This window comes from Gallinula chloropus (assembly GCF_964237585.1).
Source record: "Gallinula chloropus genome assembly, chromosome: 20".
NCBI classification, from domain to species: domain Eukaryota; kingdom Metazoa; phylum Chordata; class Aves; order Gruiformes; family Rallidae; genus Gallinula; species Gallinula chloropus.
This window is the reverse complement of record NC_140105.1, coordinates 3,103,215-3,122,119: the sequence shown is the minus strand read 5'-3', so window position 1 is coordinate 3,122,119 and position 18,905 is coordinate 3,103,215. Positions and strand designations below refer to the sequence as shown.

General features: G+C 49.2%; 2 protein-coding genes across 2 annotated transcripts in view; one reads left to right on the top strand and one right to left on the bottom strand.

Annotated features, from left to right (window-relative positions):
- Positions 1 to 2,429: 2,429 nt before the first annotated feature.
- Positions 2,430 to 11,113, bottom strand: HEXD (hexosaminidase D; the record flags this gene model as incomplete). Its single annotated transcript, XM_084273716.1, is given in 13 exon segments — positions 2,430 to 2,613; positions 3,357 to 3,446; positions 4,259 to 4,360; positions 4,436 to 4,514; positions 5,322 to 5,404; positions 6,024 to 6,219; positions 6,776 to 6,847; positions 8,134 to 8,317; positions 9,779 to 9,943; positions 10,323 to 10,410; positions 10,500 to 10,609; positions 10,710 to 11,050; positions 11,053 to 11,113. Coding segments are annotated over 13 exon segments (1,755 nt in total).
- A 21-nt stretch (positions 11,114 to 11,134) lies between these two features.
- The window catches only part of OGFOD3 (2-oxoglutarate and iron dependent oxygenase domain containing 3), a gene marked incomplete at its 5' end in the record, with an annotated part of 39,652 nt that continues 31,881 nt past the window's right edge, over positions 11,135 to 18,905 (top strand). The window contains 4 exons of the mRNA XM_084273463.1: positions 11,135 to 11,223; positions 11,539 to 11,756; positions 16,749 to 16,824; positions 17,783 to 17,825. Of these exons, the coding sequence (XP_084129589.1) occupies positions 11,135 to 11,223; positions 11,539 to 11,756; positions 16,749 to 16,824; positions 17,783 to 17,825 (426 nt within the window). The remainder of the gene's footprint in view (positions 11,224 to 11,538; positions 11,757 to 16,748; positions 16,825 to 17,782; positions 17,826 to 18,905) is intronic.

Genomic DNA, 18,905 nt, shown 5'->3' with positions numbered 1-18,905 from the left:
AGGTGGCAGCTGGTGCAGCAGGGCTGCAGCATGGAAGTGGGGCTGTTACTAGTAAGTAGAAAGAAACTTGTCATCCTGTCAGACCTCTGTCAACAGACCTCCCTGTGGAGTCCTGATTTGGTGGGCTCCTCCTGTGGCTTTTGATCTCTACCTCACTGGAACTGGGAAGCTGTGATGTGTGAATGAGGGAAGTTCAGTTGCAGGCTGTTAGCTAAATGTGGCCTTTATTCTGAAGCACAGCTCTAGGCTAAGAAGAGTCAAACCTGTTAAAAAAAAACCAAAACCCCACAACTCAGCAGCTTGCAGGATGTAAGGCTTTGGGAGTGTTCCCCAGGGGATGTGTGTTTAAATGCAGATCTCTCCCAAATTCCATTGCCCTCTCTCCAAAATGAATTTGGAGAACTTCCTCCCTGCTGTGAAATGTGAATGCCAGGTGCTGTAAGGGCTGCCAGGAAGCAGAGCTGAAACAAGTGAGGGAGTATTTAATGCTGTAACATAAGCCAAAGGGCTCAGCCTGCAGGTAGTGGCTGCTCAGGAGCAAGGAGGGACCTGGGATGGATGTGCACCACACTTACCTTCTGAGGTTTGACTGTGGATGGAACAGACAAAGTCACCTGCATTCACTGTAGCTGTGCTGGGTTTCTGGAAAATGTTTAGGGATTGCTTTTCTACTCTAAAACTGCAAGCAGAATTTCAGCAAGGCCTTGTGTACTCTGTGTGTATTTTATAAAAAACCTCCATTGATAAAATAAACCTTGAGCTTGTTTTGTGTCATTGCAGCCTCACTGGTTTTAGTTCAAGTCTATAAAAATATTAATGGCTGGCTAATTGCCAGTTAGCACAGCCTGGGGAGGGCAGAGCACAGGAACCCCCTTACTGTGACCCTGCTTTCACTTTCACACCTTTCACTTCCACCTAAACTACAACCAGCTCTCCACAGGTGATGTTTGCATTCCTTCCCCCCACCCACCCCAACCTGCTGCCTGTGAAACAAGGGCCAGTTCCCACAAACACTTCAAGTATCAAAGGATTTATTGAAGTAAAATAAATTAAGATCTTCTTTAGCTGAAAGAATGGGAGCCTTGTGATGAAGGTATCCACAGCAATTCCTTCTAGATGAAAATCTGGGGGGGAGCCCAATTCCTGTAGCTCTTCCCAGGTGAGTTAGATTTGTCTCAGTGCTTTTATGACTTGCACTTTCTGCTTCTAGACCCAGACTCTTCAGATCATTCCAAGAAAGCTTCAGTGCCCCTGCTTCAAAATAAGGCTTCCAAGAAACTGATAAGTGAAACAAATGAGTATTTTCATGGTAGGGCATTGAACTACTGGACTTGAGAATTCTTTTCTGTTGCAGGTGTTCGCTCCACCACACTCTGTTCTATGTTATTCAGAGCTCACTATGAAAGCAGAACACAGCTGAATGTTTTTCCCCTTGTACTCAGCAGACTTGAACCAAGCTTCAAATTTGGATGAACCTGCAGTCTCAGTTGGGTTCCACAGAGCTGAGCAGGTGGCTTTTAAGTGGCTGGAATGGTATTTTTCTGAAATTCTCCTTAGCTTAGATGATGCTTTGGTTAATAAGTCCAGAAACCCATGTGTGAAGGCAGTTTTCCCCTCAAAACATCCAAGTCACCCTCACTCCTGGCACCACAGCTTCTTTTCTGGAGCTCCCTCTGTGCTGTGCCAGTATGCTCTGTGCATCTGCTGTAACCTGGGGAGCAGCTGGGCAGCAGTTCCTTGCTCAGACTTCTGCAATCCCAGGATGTTCATTTCCTGAGCTGAAGCTGACCCCAGCTGGCTTGGACACCAATGGTTTCATCTAGTTCAGAGACTGAAGTCCAGAAGTAACATGAACTGAGCTGCTGGACACTGTGGAAGGATTTGGTGTGATGGAATGGTAGACACACATCTCAACATCCCTAGGAGAGGGATGAGTCACAGCACAGGCTGAAAGGACCTCAGGCATGGTTAAGGTATCCTAAATCTGTCCCTATGGGGATTGCAAAGGGAGGCTGTGCTGGCTCCTGGCTAGGGCAGAACCTGTGGAACTTCCCCAGGTTGCTGTAACATAAGAAAGTCTAGTACTACAAACACTGAATTTGGAAGAAGTGGGGTTTTTGTCCTGCCTTGCATCATAGCTGAGTTCTGACTCACTCCTGCATTATTATGGGAGGGGAGCAAGTCTGACTCTGTTGTTATGAGAGGGGAGCAAGTCTGACTCACAGGGCAGGTGAGTTAAGGCTCAACAGTGTCTTAAGACAAGAAAATGACAACAGGCTTGAAGCCTGTTACACTAATAAATTCCTTTATGCCTTCAGGTCACTTCTGTTTAATCAGAGTTCTTGCTTCAGCTCTTAGGATGCCAAACTCCAGCTCCAGGCCTAGCTGCTGATTTCCACTAGCCATGTTTTCCCATGGAGTAAGCCAGACTAATGGAAATGCCCCTGACTTTGTGCTTGTATTGCTTTATCTAAATCCTCCACCACTTGCTGCAGCTTCTGGAGGCTGGGGTGGACGTTCTCCTCCATCCACTCCTCTACAGTGCACTCAGGGAAGACTTGCTCCATGGCTGCTTGGAGGTCTTGCACCACAGCATTCCACTTGGTGAGGAGGCTGAGCAGAAATGGGAAGGAAGAAACAGTCACAGTTGCAGCTGAGCTCTGCCTCAGGGGAGGGGTGGCTCACTGACCCCTCCCAAGGCAGTGCAGTCCTTAAAATGACTTTACAGGAAAAGGAGGAGGACCCAAAGGACCTGGTTCTGTGCAGATGGCAAAAGGCTGATGCTGTTTAAGTGCCATTAATCTTGGCACTTTTCTTATGCTGTGACTCTTAAAGCACAGAAATGTGAGCTCAGAAAAACCCAGTGTGCATTTTAAGTGTTAACTGGAACCCACAGTGGGACTTGCTGGGAATTTGAGTCCAGTTTTAATCAGGAAGAGTGGAGGCTGTTGGATATTCACTTTATCATAGGAAAGTAAGTACAAATTAGCCCTTGAGCATCTAGCAAAGCCCACACAGTGCCAGGGAGGAGGGGGAAGGGGTCTGGCTTTACTCCAAGCCCTGCAGGAACCTGGCCCATGTGGGCTCCTATGCCCAGGCTGACAACTGCTGTAACTCTATGTGAGGGAGAGTGAGTTTAGAGATCAATTCTATACTTTTATTCAAGGAATCTGTTCACCAGAAGGCAAAGATAAAGACATTCTTCTGTTTAAAACCACATTATGAATGCTTCCCACTCTCTGATTTCCACTAACATTTAACAAAATCATTACAGGAAGAGGCAAGGACTCACACCTGTATGGCCCTGAAACACCCAAACCTCTATTTCCCCTGTAATGCCAAGGAAGTGCTGTTACCTGACTGCATCTGGCTGGAAGTGGTGTATTATTATGGGATGAATGATCTTCCTTTGTCTGTGGTAGGGGCTGAACCAGCCAGTGACATACCTGAAAATGAGCATGAGCAGTTTGTGAAACAGCAGGGACGTTTGTGTCTGTGGGGTGACAGGGGGGTGGCAGGGCTTTAGCTGAGCTTCTGCAGAGATAATGCTTAAGGAACAGGTAAATTTAAGTTTACATGTCTTTGGAACTAGCCTGGAAAAGACTCTGCCTGGCAGCTGAGAACAACTGCTCATTTTAAAAGGGTAGACAATGGCAGGACAAGGGGGATGGAGTGAAGTTGAAGGAGGGAAGGGTGAGATGAGATATTAGGGGGAAGTTCTTTCCAGAGAGAGTGGTGAGGGGCTGGAACAGGCTGCCCAGAGAGGGGGTGGGTGCCCCATCCCTGGGGGTGTTCAAGGCCAGGTTGGATGGGGCCCTGGGCAACCTTGTGTAGATCCAGGCCTGGAGGTTGGTGTCCCTGCCTGTGGTAGGGGGGTTGGAGCTCTGTGATCCTTGGGGTCCCTTCCAACCCAGACCAGTCTGGGATTCTATGATTTGCTGCACTTCAAGTTTTATTTCAAGCTCCTTTTCTTGTAACCATACCATGAAGAAAATGTTTCATTTTCACTTTAAATAAGTTTTAATTCAAGAAAGAACTTGATTATTGAAATAAGGCAGCACAAAGTATTTAGGAATTCTGCTGAAATACTTGAAATTTGCATTTAAACATTAGGATCTGCTGAGGTGTCACTGTACAGGTGTCACCCCTGAAATGTAGAGCTTGATGTTTAAATCACTTTGCTAGAGTTATGGCCTATTCTGAGATGATACAGCCCCCACGCTCCTGCAGACAGCCAGAGAATCAAGACAGACCTTACCTGTTCCTTTCAAGCAGTTCATCCACAGATGGCTTGAGGTAGAAACTAACTTGGGTCACAAGTGTAAGGATCTTGCTCCCAGGAAAGGTCCCCAGGCTTGTGCTGTCCAAAGAGGATCCATTAGTTTCCAAACTTACCATGCAATGAGAAGCATCAACCCCACAGCTGGCATCTTACCTCATGAAATTATCAATTTCCAGGTTGGACATTCCCAGGAGACTTTCCACGTGTTCTTTAACTTTTGCAGAATAGCCACCTGGCAGAAGACAGTGGAAATAAGTAAGAAGAACCTAAATATCCAGAATGTTCCTAGAAGTGGAGTAATTTTTTTTTCCTCTGGGGTATTCTGCATTGCCTTAGTAGTTTTCCTTGGATTAAGATTTGTTCTGAAGGAAACTGAACAAGGCAAAAAAACTTGGGGTGGGGAGAGCGTGTTGTGTGTCACACAGTTGTCTTGTGGTAGGTAAAGCACATCCTAGCTCTGAGCTTCCTGTGCAGGGTGCTGAATGCTTCTATGCTAAAAATAGGGGGGTGGTTTTGGTGTTTTGTTTATTTTTTTTTTAGTAAGAAATGCAGAAAGAAATACAAATTCTATTGGCAGCTGCCTCTGCAGAAACCAGAGGCTACAGGAAGTACAGTGTACTCCCAGACAGAGTACTACCTAGACCACTTTAAAGAAAACTCATCAGTTAAAACAACTGTTACATGTAAACAGGAGGGGAATCAGCTTGTTCAAAGAGTAGACAATGGCAGGACAAGGGGGATGGAGTGAAGCTGAAGGAGGGAAGGGTGAGATGAGATATTAGGGGGAAATTCTTTCCAGAGAGAGTGGTGAGGGGCTGGAACAGGCTGCCCAGAAGAGGGGGTGGGTGCCCCATCCCTGGGGGTGTTCAAGGCCAGGTTGGATGGGGCCCTGGGCAACCTTGTGTAGCTCCAGGGCTGGAGGTTGGTGTCCCTGCCTGTGGCAGGGGGTTGGAGCTCTGTGATCCTTGGGGTCCCTTCCAACCCACACCAGTCTGGGATTCTAAGCATCAGCCAGGAGAGAATGAAGTGGTCACCGTACCATGCTTCAGTGTCTGCAGACACACAGCCACTGATGGAATTGCCACAGGGAGGAGCTCACACAAAACAGAGAAGTGATCATACCTGCATAAGACAACACGTGTTAATTTTACATTTTACTCTTAGAACAGGCTAAACAAGTGGGAAGTGTTAGTATTTCTATCACTCAAATTGAAAGAGCTTTAGAAACATCAGTTTCTGTCTCTGAAATGCTAAGTATTCCTGTTTTACTAAGAACAGACACTGTCTCAACCCAAGTCAGAGTTAGGAGTTAGAATTCAGCAGTCTGGAAGTCCCTTAGATCTCCTGACTGTTATGTAAAAAACTTCTACTTCTTCATTACATTAACAAGTTCTTCTCTCTTAAGCAACCTCATTCTGCGTCAATTCACATTAGAGGCTCATACACCATCCACTAACTGCTGTCCATCAGCAGTTCAAGGTGGCACAAAGTACAGCCAGCCCCTCAAATCCAACCTGTTATTGTTGGTGTCTGCTGAAACAATTGCTCCTGCTGATTAGTGCTGTGACCAGAACCCTGGAACCCTTCACAGTCAGTTGGGAAGGATTCCTCAGTTGGGAAGTTCTGCAGAGCTGCAAAGTTCCCTTCTAAATCCTCAGCCTCCTTGCACCTCCTGGGGAGTTTCTGGGTGGAACTTTGCTCCCAGGGCATCCTTGGAACTGTTCCAGAAGATGTTCCTTACCTCTGCCAGCCGGTGAGCGCGATACCTTCGAGGACATCAGCAGGGCTCCTGCTTGCCACTCTCAGCCACTGAAGGTGGTTTTGCAAGTGGTGTCCAATAAGGGTGAGAGACTGGTTGACTCCTGTAGCTCCTTTAAAGGCACTAGCAAACCACACCTTGGAGAAGCCACATCTACGATACTTCTCTATGAGTTGCACTGAAATAAGACACAAAAGCCCACTCAGAGGACAAGTTTGTCTGCATTTTCAGCACTGCTCCAATTAACAGGAACCCAGGACAGTTACTGCTGAGCCTTGTCCTGTCAAGTTCTGAGCATCACCAAGATGGTAGATCTGACACAGAGCAAACTGTTAGGGTGACTGCCCTCCTATTTTCATGTCACTGTATTCCATCCCCTTGAATTGCTTCAACACTAAGAACCACGGGCATGTAATGAGCACACACAACCTCTGACAACTGATTCTTCTTTCAACAAACAATGTATGCATGTTAAGATGACAAGGGGAGTGATAGAGTGGCTTTGGTGGGCATCTGGCCTCCAGCCAGGGCCAAACCACCACAGCAATTGGTATGTGAAATCAAACCAGGGCAATGTTTATGCTGCTAAAGCAATAAAAAGCAATTTAACAAAAATAGAATTTTTTGGTGTCCAACTAAGGTATGTTTTAAGCAGACCACTTTGTTCTGGCTGTTTTTACTTAACAGGTAACAGAGTTCTCTGCTTCCAAGCAGCTCATCAGAGAAGTACAGACCTTTGGCCTCCACATCAAGGTCTGCTGCGTAGTCCCAGATCATCAGCTGCACGAGCTGGGGGACCCCAGACCCTGCAAAGAAGAGAGTTCTTGTAAGCCATGGAGAACAGACAGCTAGAAAAGAGATCTGAGACATGGTGCTGGTGTGGTAACACGTGCCTAGAACTAACCATCGCTTGTCACTAGGATTCCTCACTGACAGATGAAGTGCCACTAATACAGAGTGGCAGTGACACTTCACTGGAGGTCCCATTCATCCCCATCTCATTCTCAGTCCCTTGAATTTATCAGTATTCCTGCCAGGCTGAGCTGGTGGAGCTGCAAACTGCATGTGAAAAGTATCAGTGAAATTCAGAGGAAACATTCACCCTTTAAGTCAGAGAGTGTCTGAGCTGTGTTTGCACACAGCTCAGCTTTTCAAGATGCCTTTAAAGTACAAATAAAGATTTAGTGTCAAATCCCTTTATTTTTAACTCCCTGATTAATTTTACACATGAGAAACCCAACCCTTGGAGAAAATTGTACAGAAACTCAGTATGTTAACTGCATCCTGTTTTAATCTGCGTAGTCTGTGATCGCCTGTGGCAGTGCAGCACACTAAGCTAGGCACTTGCTGCTCCTGGGGAACTGCATGGGTCCTATCTCCATTTTTGGGATGATTTCCCACTATTTAGCCATGAATTGGACAGTTGTTGCTGGAGGAGTGCTTCATGGTATTGTCTAAATCTATTATGAGCAGATACTGAGGTGGCTCTGAAAATCACCAACTCCATCTACACTAGGATTACTCAAATTTTAGCAGCGGTTTCATAGTTTTTAACAAACAAGACTTGTGACATCAGGGTCGTGGAGCTACCCCACAATTGAGGATCAAAGTTCCTTGTGATGTGCACTGCCATCACATACACCCTCACAGGGTCACAGCTTCTCTGTCTGTGTCTGCACCACTGGAACCAGATGCTCCACAGAACAACAACTGACATCAAAAGGTGGTGAAAGGTGCAGAAATCCAGGCTGAGACCACAAATGCTAATAGGTTTGGGGTTTTTTTCTTGTGTAAAGAAAAAAAAAAGCAAGCAGAGTTTATGGCAACCACTGCACAAGGGTTGTTTTTGTTTGTCAGTGTGCATCACCAGATGGGAAACTGAGCTGGATGTGTTGAGACTCACCCACAGCCCTAAGGCCTGTGACAAGCCAAGGACTGAATGTTGCTAGACTCTGGCTCTAATGGACTGTACCTCAGCTATTCTCATTCTCATTACTTTCCTCTGCCACCAAATCTGTTTGCACACAAATCTGGTTGTGTAAACTTCTCTGTACACTACACAACATGACTCACCCTGTCGTGGGTCACACACCTGCCAGTGTTTCCTCACTTATCCCCCTGAGCATGTCATCCCACACGATGGGCGTCACAGCGGGGTACGAGGAGGACACACAGCTCGCCACTGCTTTAACGTGGGACAGCCAGAGCTTCTCTGGAGTGTTGCCTTGCTGCTGCAGCCACTGCTTTGACTCCTCTCCTTCACCAAGGTAGTAGACCTGGAACATCAAGCAAATAATCCCAACTGCTTTTACAGGAATAGGGGGAGTGAGTTGGACAGAGCATTGTGAAACCACACAATAACCAAAGCCTATGGCAAAGACATGACCTTACAGGAACTAAAATACCTAAAGAATAATTAGGGCATGCTGAGCTGCCTTTGGCAGGTTTGTCCTTACAAGGAGCTCTTGCCAGTTTTACTCAGTACAAATCTAACAACCCAGAAGGTCCTGAATTATGTACAATAAGGTTCCTGCCTTGGGGAAGAGCATCATGAGTCCAGTTCTGGGCTCCTCACCATAAGAAGGACATTGAGGTCCTGGAGTGAGTCCAGAGAAGGGCAACCAGGCTGGGGAAGGGGCTGGAGGGCAAATCCTCTGAGGAGCAGCTGAGGGAGCTGAGGGTGTTCAGCCTGGAGAAGAGGAGGATGAGGGGAGACCTTATCACACCTACACTGACCTGCCAGGAGGGTGCAGAGAGGTGGGCGATGGTCTCTGCAGCCAGGGGACAGGAGATGGGACAAGGGGAAATGGGCTCAAGCTGCCCCAGGGCAGGGTCAGAGCAGATGGGAGGGAAAAGTTCTTCCCTGAAAGAGTTGTCAGGGCCTGGAACAGGCTGCCCAGGGAGGGGCTGAGTCACCTTCCCTGGGTGTGTTTAAAAAAAAGGTAGATGAGGTACTTAGGAATATGGTTTAGCTTAGGACGGGAACAGTTGGACTTGATGATCATTAGTAGGTGAATCCCTCAGTGACTTGGGGGCATGTCCCAGAGTGGCCCCAACACACCTGGTCTTACACAGAGAGTAGATTTGGGCCAGTTAAGCTGGATATGCATTTGAAGTCTTTGCTGTTTTAGAAGAGGATTTATCTAAAACATGTTTTTAATCTACATAAATAGTACTTTGCTTTATAAAAACTTGTCACTTGTTCCCAAATAACAGGATTCAAAATACTACACTCAGTACAGTAAAGGGGATCACAATGAATTCGGGGATCTATGTGCCATAGGGCTGGTTTTAGGAAACCCCAAGAAAGGAGAAAACTCAAGGTTCTTATCCTCAAGGAGACAAACTATCAAGAGAAAGAAAACCAACAATTCCTTTGAATAAACTGGCCAGGAGAATGAGCTAATGTTTTACAACAAAACTCACACGACTCTTAATGAATACCTCCAACTGGTATCTCACTTTAAAAACTGATTTGACCTAAAACCAGTTGAGTTAGCATGAAGAAACTGCTTTCAATACTTCTAATACTACACTCCAATCAATAGAAATGACACCCTGTGCTACTGGAAACATCCACTGTCAACACAACTTTTCCACACTGGCTTGAATTGGTGTTTTCTGTCCCCAGAATCCTACCCCAGCATGGCCTGGGCAGCACTGAAATGCAGATGTGTGTGTCTTACCATGACTCCTCACAAAAACACCCCCTATTTCTAGCTCAGGAGAAGCCCCACCTCGTCACATCCGATGTGAAACCACTCCAAGTCTTGGTGCAGCGCCATGACCTGCTCAATCATGGCTCTGACCAGCGCCCGCGACTCCTCCCTGTGCGGGTTGAGGGCATTGGGAAACTCCTTCACCTCCCGGAGATGAGCGAACTCCTTGTGCTTCAGCACGAACTGCAAGAGAAAGGAGAGCTTGGGGAGCAAGGCTGAGAGGGAACCGCATCACCAGGGCTCTGCTGGCACCTGCCACCGGCTGCGGGCGAGCGCGGGGTGGGCAGGAGGCCCTTGCTGGGCGGTACAGGCAGCGAGGGCACGGCTGTGGCTCCGTGGTGCCAGGGGGAGCCTCTGACCCTGAAGCACCTCACAGGGAGCTCAGCGCCGCGTCACCCTGGGGCGCGGGGCACACACCCGCTCAGTGCAGTGGGGGCCCCAGGGATCTCTCCCAGGAAGCCACCCTGGGCCGTACCCAGGCCTGACCGGCGCCCAGGCCCCTGCTCACCCAACCCCCGCGTTCCCAGGGGTCGAAGGCGCGACGCACCCGCCCGGTGCTCACCTCCATGTGCCCGAAGGTCTGCACCAGCGGCACCACCTCCAGCCCCTGCGCCCGCGCCTGGCTCAGCACCGCCCTCACCTCCCCGGGGCTACGGGGGGAGAGCGAGATGTGAGGGCCCGGGCCGGCAGCGCGACCCGCCTCCCCCCCCCCCTGCCCCGGACCCTCCCCGGGCGGTACCTGTAGGCGTGCGGGGCCCGCAGCGGCTCCAGCGGCCCCGCGTAGGGGAAGGTGTCCTCATACTCCAGCAGCAGCCCGGTGGCGCCCAGGGCGCGGAGCAGCGGCAGCACCTGCGCGGGCGGGAAGGGACAGCGGGTGAGCGGGACGGGACGGGACGGGACGGGACGGGGCCGGAGGGGACGGGACAGGCCCCCCCCGCTGCCGCCTCACCTCCAACAGGTACGAGGCGCGGGGCGGGGCGCCCTTCAGGTCCAGGTGCACCAGGCGCCGCCGCGGCCCGCCCGCCGCCGCGCCCGTCTCCATGCCCGCCGCATGCCGCCGCTCCGGCCTCGATTGCTCACGACTACGCGCTACAGGCTGACGACTGCGCTGCCGGTCCGCATCGATTGCTTCGGCCTGCCGCCGCGATACCCCGGCATAATGCGCTTGACCGGCGCCTTCCGCCCTACCGCGCCGGTACCGTCCGCCCGCCCACCGCCGCCTCTCTGCCCGGTCAGGCCGGCCCTGCCGCTCGTAGTTCTCTAGAGGAGTTTTCCCGCTCGCTCGTCTTAAGCGTTCCTACTCGGTGGTCGATTGCTTCCTCCTGGCAGGCGGAAGGGGCGTGCCGAGCGCATCGCTCCGTGTCGGTGGCCGCGATGGCTCCTCAGCGGCGCGCGGCGCCGCGCGGCCTCGAGAGCGGCGGGACGGCGGCCGGGCCGGAGCGCGGGGGCCGCCACCGCAGCAGGTACCCGGCGGAGACTGGGCTGGGGTTACGGGCCGGCACCTCCTGCCGCCGGCTCCGGGACCGGCGGCGCCCGGGACCGGCGGCCGAGGGGAGCGGCCTGCGGTGGGAGGGCGGCCCGTGCCCGCCGGGCTTGGGAGAGGGACGGTGACGGCGACGGCGTGGGCTCGGGGCGCCCGCGGGTGCGCTCAGACCGCGGGTCCAGCCGGGGCACCGGCCCTCGCGCGGGTCCCCCCGGTGCGGGGTGGGACGGCGGTGAAGCGGTTCCTCCCCGGCGCCGTTGGCTCACGCGGGGCCGCGGCTGTGCTCCCGCCGTAGCGCCAGGAGGAGCAGAGCCCAGCAGGAGTGGCGGTGGAGGTGGCTGAAGGCCGCGCTCCTCCTCTCCTCCGCTGCCGCCGGTGGCCTCCTGAGCTGGAGCTTCCTCGGCGCCGAGGACGGGGTGACGGAGGTGCTGGCCCGTCGCGGTGACAGCCTGCGGGACAAGTTCATCGAGATCCCCTGCTCGGAGGACTACGACAGCCACAGGAGGTTTGAAGGTATTGGCATCGCGTTGTCTGCACGGGACTCTGACGGGCTGCTGCCCAGTGCTGTGCTAGCCCGGTACTGCCGCACTCCTTCGCCTCTGGCACGTGTCTGGGTGCTGCGTGTACCAGTTGCGCGGCCACATGCTTGGGTTTCTTGGGCCAGCCCAGAAGCTGTTGCATCTGAGAGGCTTTTCTGTCGTCCTTCTGTAACTCTCTTCTGAAGCAGCTTCACTCAGGCTGTGCTAAATCTGTTTCTAGTGCCTCTTCCTACTCTGTTGATTCCCATAATAGGCTCGTGGGTGAGTTTGTTTCTGGTAAATACCCTACAGGGATGGATTCATACTGTGGAACCAGTTTAGGGTATTGTCTGTGCTGCTGGTTTGCAGTTATGGCAGAAACACCAGCTTCTGACACACTTGTTGTGAGGTGTGTGTGTGTGTGTGTGTGTGCCAGCAGCTTTTAATGCTGCCTGCAACACGCTTCACCTCTGCCTTCATGTTTTTCAGCTGAACCTGTCTTCTGTCAAATTGGTGTTTGTTTCCCTGGCAGTTATTTCTTTGTAGTGTTGCTACTGGATTGTTTAAAGAGGTGGAAGAGCTTCATCTGCTCTGATGAAGAGCAGTGGGAGTCTAACTTGCAGTTTGCATAGGTGACCTATCCTTCAGATTTGCCAAGCATATCTTGGTGGGTACTTGGAGCTGGTACTGCTACAGAGCAGCTCTGCTCGTGCTTTTTGTCAGTCTACCTGTATGTCTGTCTACATTCTGTCTGATAAGCTACTGCATCAAAAAATACAAGTATTTCTGAGTTAGTTGTTCACCAAGTCACCTGTGTGATCTGGGTCATTGTGTAGCTGACAGAACACTTGCTGACACAAAGCTGGAGGCAGTGTGGAGGCTGGAGGAAGCTGCTTGGAGCTGAGGAAGAGCAAAGATGATCAGAGGGCTGGGGAACCTGCGTTATGAGGAGAGACTGAAGGAGTTGGAAAATTTCCTCAGTAGGATTTGACTGAGCACATAAATACACGTGTTGTAACTCTTCATAGTTACTACAAGGAGAATCTAATTCTGCCTTTATTTGTGCTGCCACAGATCTGTAGGTGTGATTGAACTAAGGCTAAAACTGTGCTCTGCTACTGGGGCTTTTGCTAGTTGGAGGAACCCCCCAGACCATCAAAACCTTATTTTCCCCTTCCCTGGTTTGCCCAAGGAATTTTCTAAGATGTGAACTTGAGGTCTTGGCAGCCCCATCAGTTATCCTTCCCATTGTGAGGAAGGCAGGAACACGGAGGAAGGGGAGGAGGAATGACTGTGTTCCCCCTTCTTGTGATGCCCTGGGGAGCAAGTTCTGCTAATGCTGGCTGTGGGGTGAGGTGTGACCTCTCATGTCTTTGTGTGTGAATGATGGACCTGGCTGGCATCAACCCAGGAGGAGCACAGGGAGTCCCTTTGCCTATTTCAGCTTGCTAATCAGATGCTTGCAGCTGCTTAACTTCTGTGATTGATTTTGGGCTCTAGCAGGTGTTTTTCCATGTGTTGCCCTGTAGTAGGCTTTCAGGAAGGCATCAGTGGGCTTAGGAATGTGTGAACATCTGTTCTGCCGAGTGGTTAATTGAAGGCGTGCTGCGATAATGAGCGTTGCTGGGTTGGATGGCTCCTCTGCCGCTCGGTGCCCGCGAGAGGGAGGCGGCGAGCTGCGGCACCCGGCTCCTCCGGCCTGTCCCCGGCAGCTCGCTGCGGGTCACGGCTCTGCCAAACCCGACTCGGCTCCGGACCTTCAGTCACCGTGTTGCCAACAGCTTGGTGTCACTCAGTAGCCTCCCTTTTCCCTTTGCTCTGGCCTGCCATCCGCAGCTGCTGGTTGGGGCGAGGAGGAGGCGGGTTCCTGCCATCCATCCCTTGGTGTGATGCTCAGCTGTGGGGTTCCCCGAGCTGAGGGGAGGTTGGTTCTCAGTTGGTTCTCAGTGCTGCAGCTGTGCCAGCCGACAGCCCAGCACAGAGTTTGGGTCAGATGGTGTGGGAGGTGGTGTGGCAGCAGTGGGTTTGGTGCCTGCCAGTAAGCCTGCTTCATGCAGAAATGAAATGTTCTTTTTCAGAGGCCAAGCACTTAACTCTGTATCTGCAGAGCATGGGGTGTCCTGTGAGCACGGTCTCATCTGTGTGCTGACCCCCGTGGCCAGATCTTGGCTATTTCTGCTCTCTTGAGACATGGTCAACTACTTACAACTCCTGTGGCTCCTAGTGTGTCTGCTGAAGCTCCTGTGTAGACTCTTGTGTGTTGATGTGTTGGTGTACAGAACATACATGGTCACTGCCCAGGAGTCAGTTTTAAGCTGCATTCCCAGAGACTAGGTCATTAGAAGGCACGTGGAAAGCAGAGAAGTCTGAGTAGTGGAGGAAAAGGTCCAGCACTTCGACTGCTGGTGCAGTTGTGGGCATGGCATCTGATAAACCTTTGCCTCCTCTTGCCCTGCTTTGAGATGGGCTGCATTAAGGGACTGTCATGATGGGGCACTTTGCTCTTGAGAATCATCCCAGGCTCAGAGTGTGTGGTGCTTAGGCAAGGACTGCTTTAAGTGGGAGGCAAAGCTGCAGCTGAGGGGCTTGGACCCCATGGTACCTTCTGTTTTCTGTTTACTGAGTGGGAACAGGGGCCATGGGGGGTACTTGTGGTTTTTTCCAATCAAGGTAAAGCAGGCACATACCAAAACACAACTCCTGAATCTGTTTTGAACCACTTGACAAAACAGCTGTGTGCCTCATCAGACAACTGCATGACTTGGTGTCTGCCGGGCACAGGACTGTGGAAGCTACTGGTGCTTAGTAATACTACACCCGATTTCTCCCAACCTTAGATTCTCCAAGTGTGCTTTTAACACCTCAGTGCTCCCGTGGTCTCTTAAACAAAGATGACACACTTCTAGCAGCCTGGTCTGACTTCTCCTTAGCTTTCAGCTCGTGTTTGTTCCTTACTGTTGATATCTCACTGACTTTACGCTGGATGACTTTTTTCCTTGTTTTTCTTCTCAGTTGGGAAAAGCTTCTGCTCTTACCTTCAGCCCACCTCCTGCTTCTCATACTGTCTTTGTCAGAGACTCTAAACGTGTAACACTTGTCCAAAACAACCCTTTTTTCCCCCAAATCTGCACTTTCCAGTACTAGCCTTTCCAAAAGGGTAAGATATGTGCTGTTTTTTTCTTCTGAAATAAGAAATCTTGACTAGTGTCCATTTTGCAGAATGTTACACTAAGAACTTCTATTTAGACTAATTTTTCCTGGAGTATTGAAATTCTCCTTTGAATTTACTTCCTTTCAGTACCAGCTTTCACTCATTTCAAAGACAATTTTCTTTCTTTCAAGCATTAGAGAGATATTTTCAGTGGCAGAAGGAAACTCATTCCCTGCTTCTTGTCTGTATTAGCCAAGAGACCTTCCTTGTTGTTCTGCACTCTTTTTCCCAAATGCCTTAGAATCTCATTTTTCTCAGTGTGTTACCTCAGCCTTTTAAAATCCTCTTTTTGTAACAGAACCACAAAAGAAGTGTACTGCCAATATTCAAACTTGTGCTTTGTAAAGTTGTTGACATCTTTACACCTAATAGAGAATCAGCTACAGCAGGGAGTATGTTATACTACTTGTGATTGATGATTGTTTTGCAAATCTTTCAGTGAATCTTGTGCTTATTAATTAAATGTTTGGTAAGGTGGTTTGACTTCATTTTTTTTCAGTTTTGGGAATCTAAACTGGTTCCTCTTTGACTGTGTTTTCCATGCATCTGAGTTTAAAATTGGGTGCTGGAAGCTGTTGCTGCCTCAGCCATCTGTCTCACTCTTTGGGTGAGTATTTGCTAGCCTGGAGGAAGGGCTGTCTCATCCCTGTCTGGCTTCTGAGATGCTTTTCAGGCTGGCATTCAAAAGTGAATAGCTGATTTTTCATTCTGTTGCTGCTGAATGTGTGATGCATCCTTCAGGCACAGCAACATAAACACGCATGCTTTTGTTAGGGCAGACAAGAAATAGTTTGCGGGGTTTTCTGGCTGCTTTCTTGTTGCTTTTTGGAACTGCTAGGTGATGTGCTCCAAAGGAATACAGCATTTCTGCTGCTTTCTTATAGTAAGAGCTGTGGCATTTAACTTGTTGGTTCCTGGAATCGAGATTGAAAAATGTGACAATCTCCACAGAATCTGTGCCCAGCCTTTCTGGTTGCAGAGGGGGGATTCACAGCACGACTGAAACGTGACCCAGAAGCTTCCCCTCATCTCCGCTCCCTCACAAACTTGTAGATTAGGGCAATGTTTTGCCTGTAAAGCCATTGTGGGTGGTTGTTGGTTAGAATTCTGTACCTGTGGGGCTGGTGGTGCAGCACTTGAGGCTGTGGGTCATGTGTGACAGCCACATCTCCAGAGGCTGCACTGTGCTGGGTGTTGGGGTTCATTTTGCTTAGTAGGATGCAACAGGATGGGAAGATCTGTGGACATAAGAGAGTTACTTGTTAGTTTAGATGGTGTCACAGTCACATAATCACAGGGGCTGGAAGGGACCTTGAGAGCTCATTGGGTCCAACCCCCCTGCCCAAGCAGGGTCCCTGGGACAGGTCACACAGGTCGGTGTCTGGACAGATCTTGAATCTCTCCAGAGAAGGAGACTCCACACCCCCTGGGCAGCCTGTCCCAGGGCTCTGGCCACCCTCACTGGGGAAAAGTTCTTCCCCATGTTGGTGCAGAACTTCCTGTGCTTCAACTTGCAGCCATTGCCCTGAATTACACCAGCCAGACACAGCAGGGAAAATGATGTAGCTTAGATGAGTCCTGGGGACTTGAATCTGTGCAGAAGCAGCAGTCACACTGGCTGGCTTGTCTCCTCTGGCTGAGGTTTCTGTGATCTGATATATTCAGATTACCAACATGCAGGAGGGAAGTTGGAAAGGGCAGGAGGAGGATATTAAAGATTTGTTTTGAACCTTTTCTGAAATATAATACTTTCTTCTCTCCCTCTTTGTGTGCCAGGGTGCACTCCCAGGAGGTGTGGAAGAGGTGTGACCGATGCCATAATCACACAGGAAGAAGCTGAAAGAATCCGTAGGTAACTTTTGGCTCTTGTAACCTTTATGAGCTCTCACTTTAATGACAGTGTGGCAGTGTGTGAGGTGCAGCACAAAGCTGGTTAGCTGAAGGAGGATGGGTTAAACTGGTTAAAACAGGTTTTTTTAAAGCCATTTTCTACTTTAGCTGTAGTAGAGGCAGATCTCTCTCATGTAGAGTCTGCTTAGCTTGATGGGGCATGAGTGGTGGAGAGAAAGAAGGAAAATGAATTAAATCATTTTAAAGGATTTTCACTTGGCTCTCTGTTCCATTTGGCCTTTAAAACCAGACCAAAACAACATAAGCCTCCTTTCAGCTGAGTCTCTTTCAGGGCAGTTCTGTGCTAGTGCTGACCTTATAGTCCTGTGTGAACACTAAGTGGTGGGTTTCAATCAGGAAGTAGGAGATGCTGTCAAATTATGCAGTTTGAAAAGTTATCAGCCTCTTGAGGTGTGACTTGCACTTCATAACCATGTGAGCAGGAATACCACTGAGTGCTCCAAGCCATACACTGCTGGTGTAAGTGCTTTGGTCACCAGTGAGGCCAGCAGCTCTGGGATTCCAAATCCATTTGGGTTCCTGAATTTGCTACAGTGTTTCTGCATTGTGCAGGTTATTTGTGCTGCAAGAACCAAGAGCTGCCTGTTTGTTTTTTTGTTTTAATAGTTAATCTTCCTTGGCCAGCATTTATCTGATAGATAATGGGTTTTGGAGGGGGGTTTGGGGATTTATGGAATGGGGCTACAAGCCCAGAAACTTTCTGCAACCTAGATACTTTATTTTTGTGACAGGTTGTGAGATTGAGTTTCAAATAAATTCTAGCTTCTCTTCTCAGCTTGATCGGGTTATGTCTGATGCATCAAATAACACTCACTGACAAGTTGTGTTGTAAATAATGACATTAAAGGACAAAGTAATCAGACTTCAGTTCTCATCTGAGGTTATTGTTTTGCCTGCAGAATAGCAGAGAGGGGACTGTCCTTGGGAGGATCTGATGGAGGGGTGAGCAGTGTCCTGTTCCTTTTTACATTCTTTTACTGCCAAGGCAAGATTATAAATGCATTTTTGGGGCTTGAGGATATGGAAAATGTTTCTTTCCATTCAGACATGGAAAAAAATTCTTTGGGAAAACTTCTTGCAATACAGTTGATGCTTCCTGTTATTTGGTTCAGTTACTTACTAGTGTCTCACTTGAACTGATTTTTTTTGTTTCATAATCTGGAAACAGTTAACAACAGCAGAACTCCACAAGTCTGACTTCTGAAACTAAATTACAGTGACTCACAGAATTGTATAAAAATTGGTTTTGTATAGTGACAATAAAAGCCCCATGTACTGTCTTGAGTAGACCTCTGAATAATACTCTTTAAAAATTAAAACAAAGCCACTTCTCTTTAACAGGCATGTTGATTTTCTTCCCCAGGTGTTCTTCACAGGATGTTTTTGTGTATGAACAGAAACTGTTTGAGTGTTTCTGAACACAACCACTTCTTTAGACCCCTGCTGAATTAGGGCATATGTTAGCAGAAAAGGAGAAAGTTTTCAATGAAAAAAATAAGACTTTATTATCCTAGTGACTTTCTGAGAAAGACCTGTAAAATATACAACCTCACAAATGTAAGCAGTGCTGCCCATTTGCAGCAGGATCATTAAAAGGTTTAACATTGTCTAATCAGTTCTGTCACCATCCCCTGGATTTTTTCAGTTCTGTGGTTGCATAATTTGCCTCTTTACCTGGGTTACTCTGCCTGTTGGGGCATATGGCTTGGCTCCTGTCATTAGTGCTGCCAGGTGGGTTTCCTAGCCTGTTCTTCTGGGACCTAAGTCTAATTTTTCATTACATTTCCACAAAGAGGGATTAGAAAGGTGGTCTATAACATGGGCAGTTTCATGGATTTGGACCACAGAAAGCAAATGTGCAGCTGGAGGGCAGGGAACTGGGGAAACTGGGGCAGAGGAAGCTTGGAAGAGACACAAGGGGAGGTGGTCCTGACCTGGTGTACTGGAACAAGAAGCCAGATGGTCAGACAAATGTAAATCCATCATCTACATAATTTGGGAAGAATTATTGTGAGTGCTTGC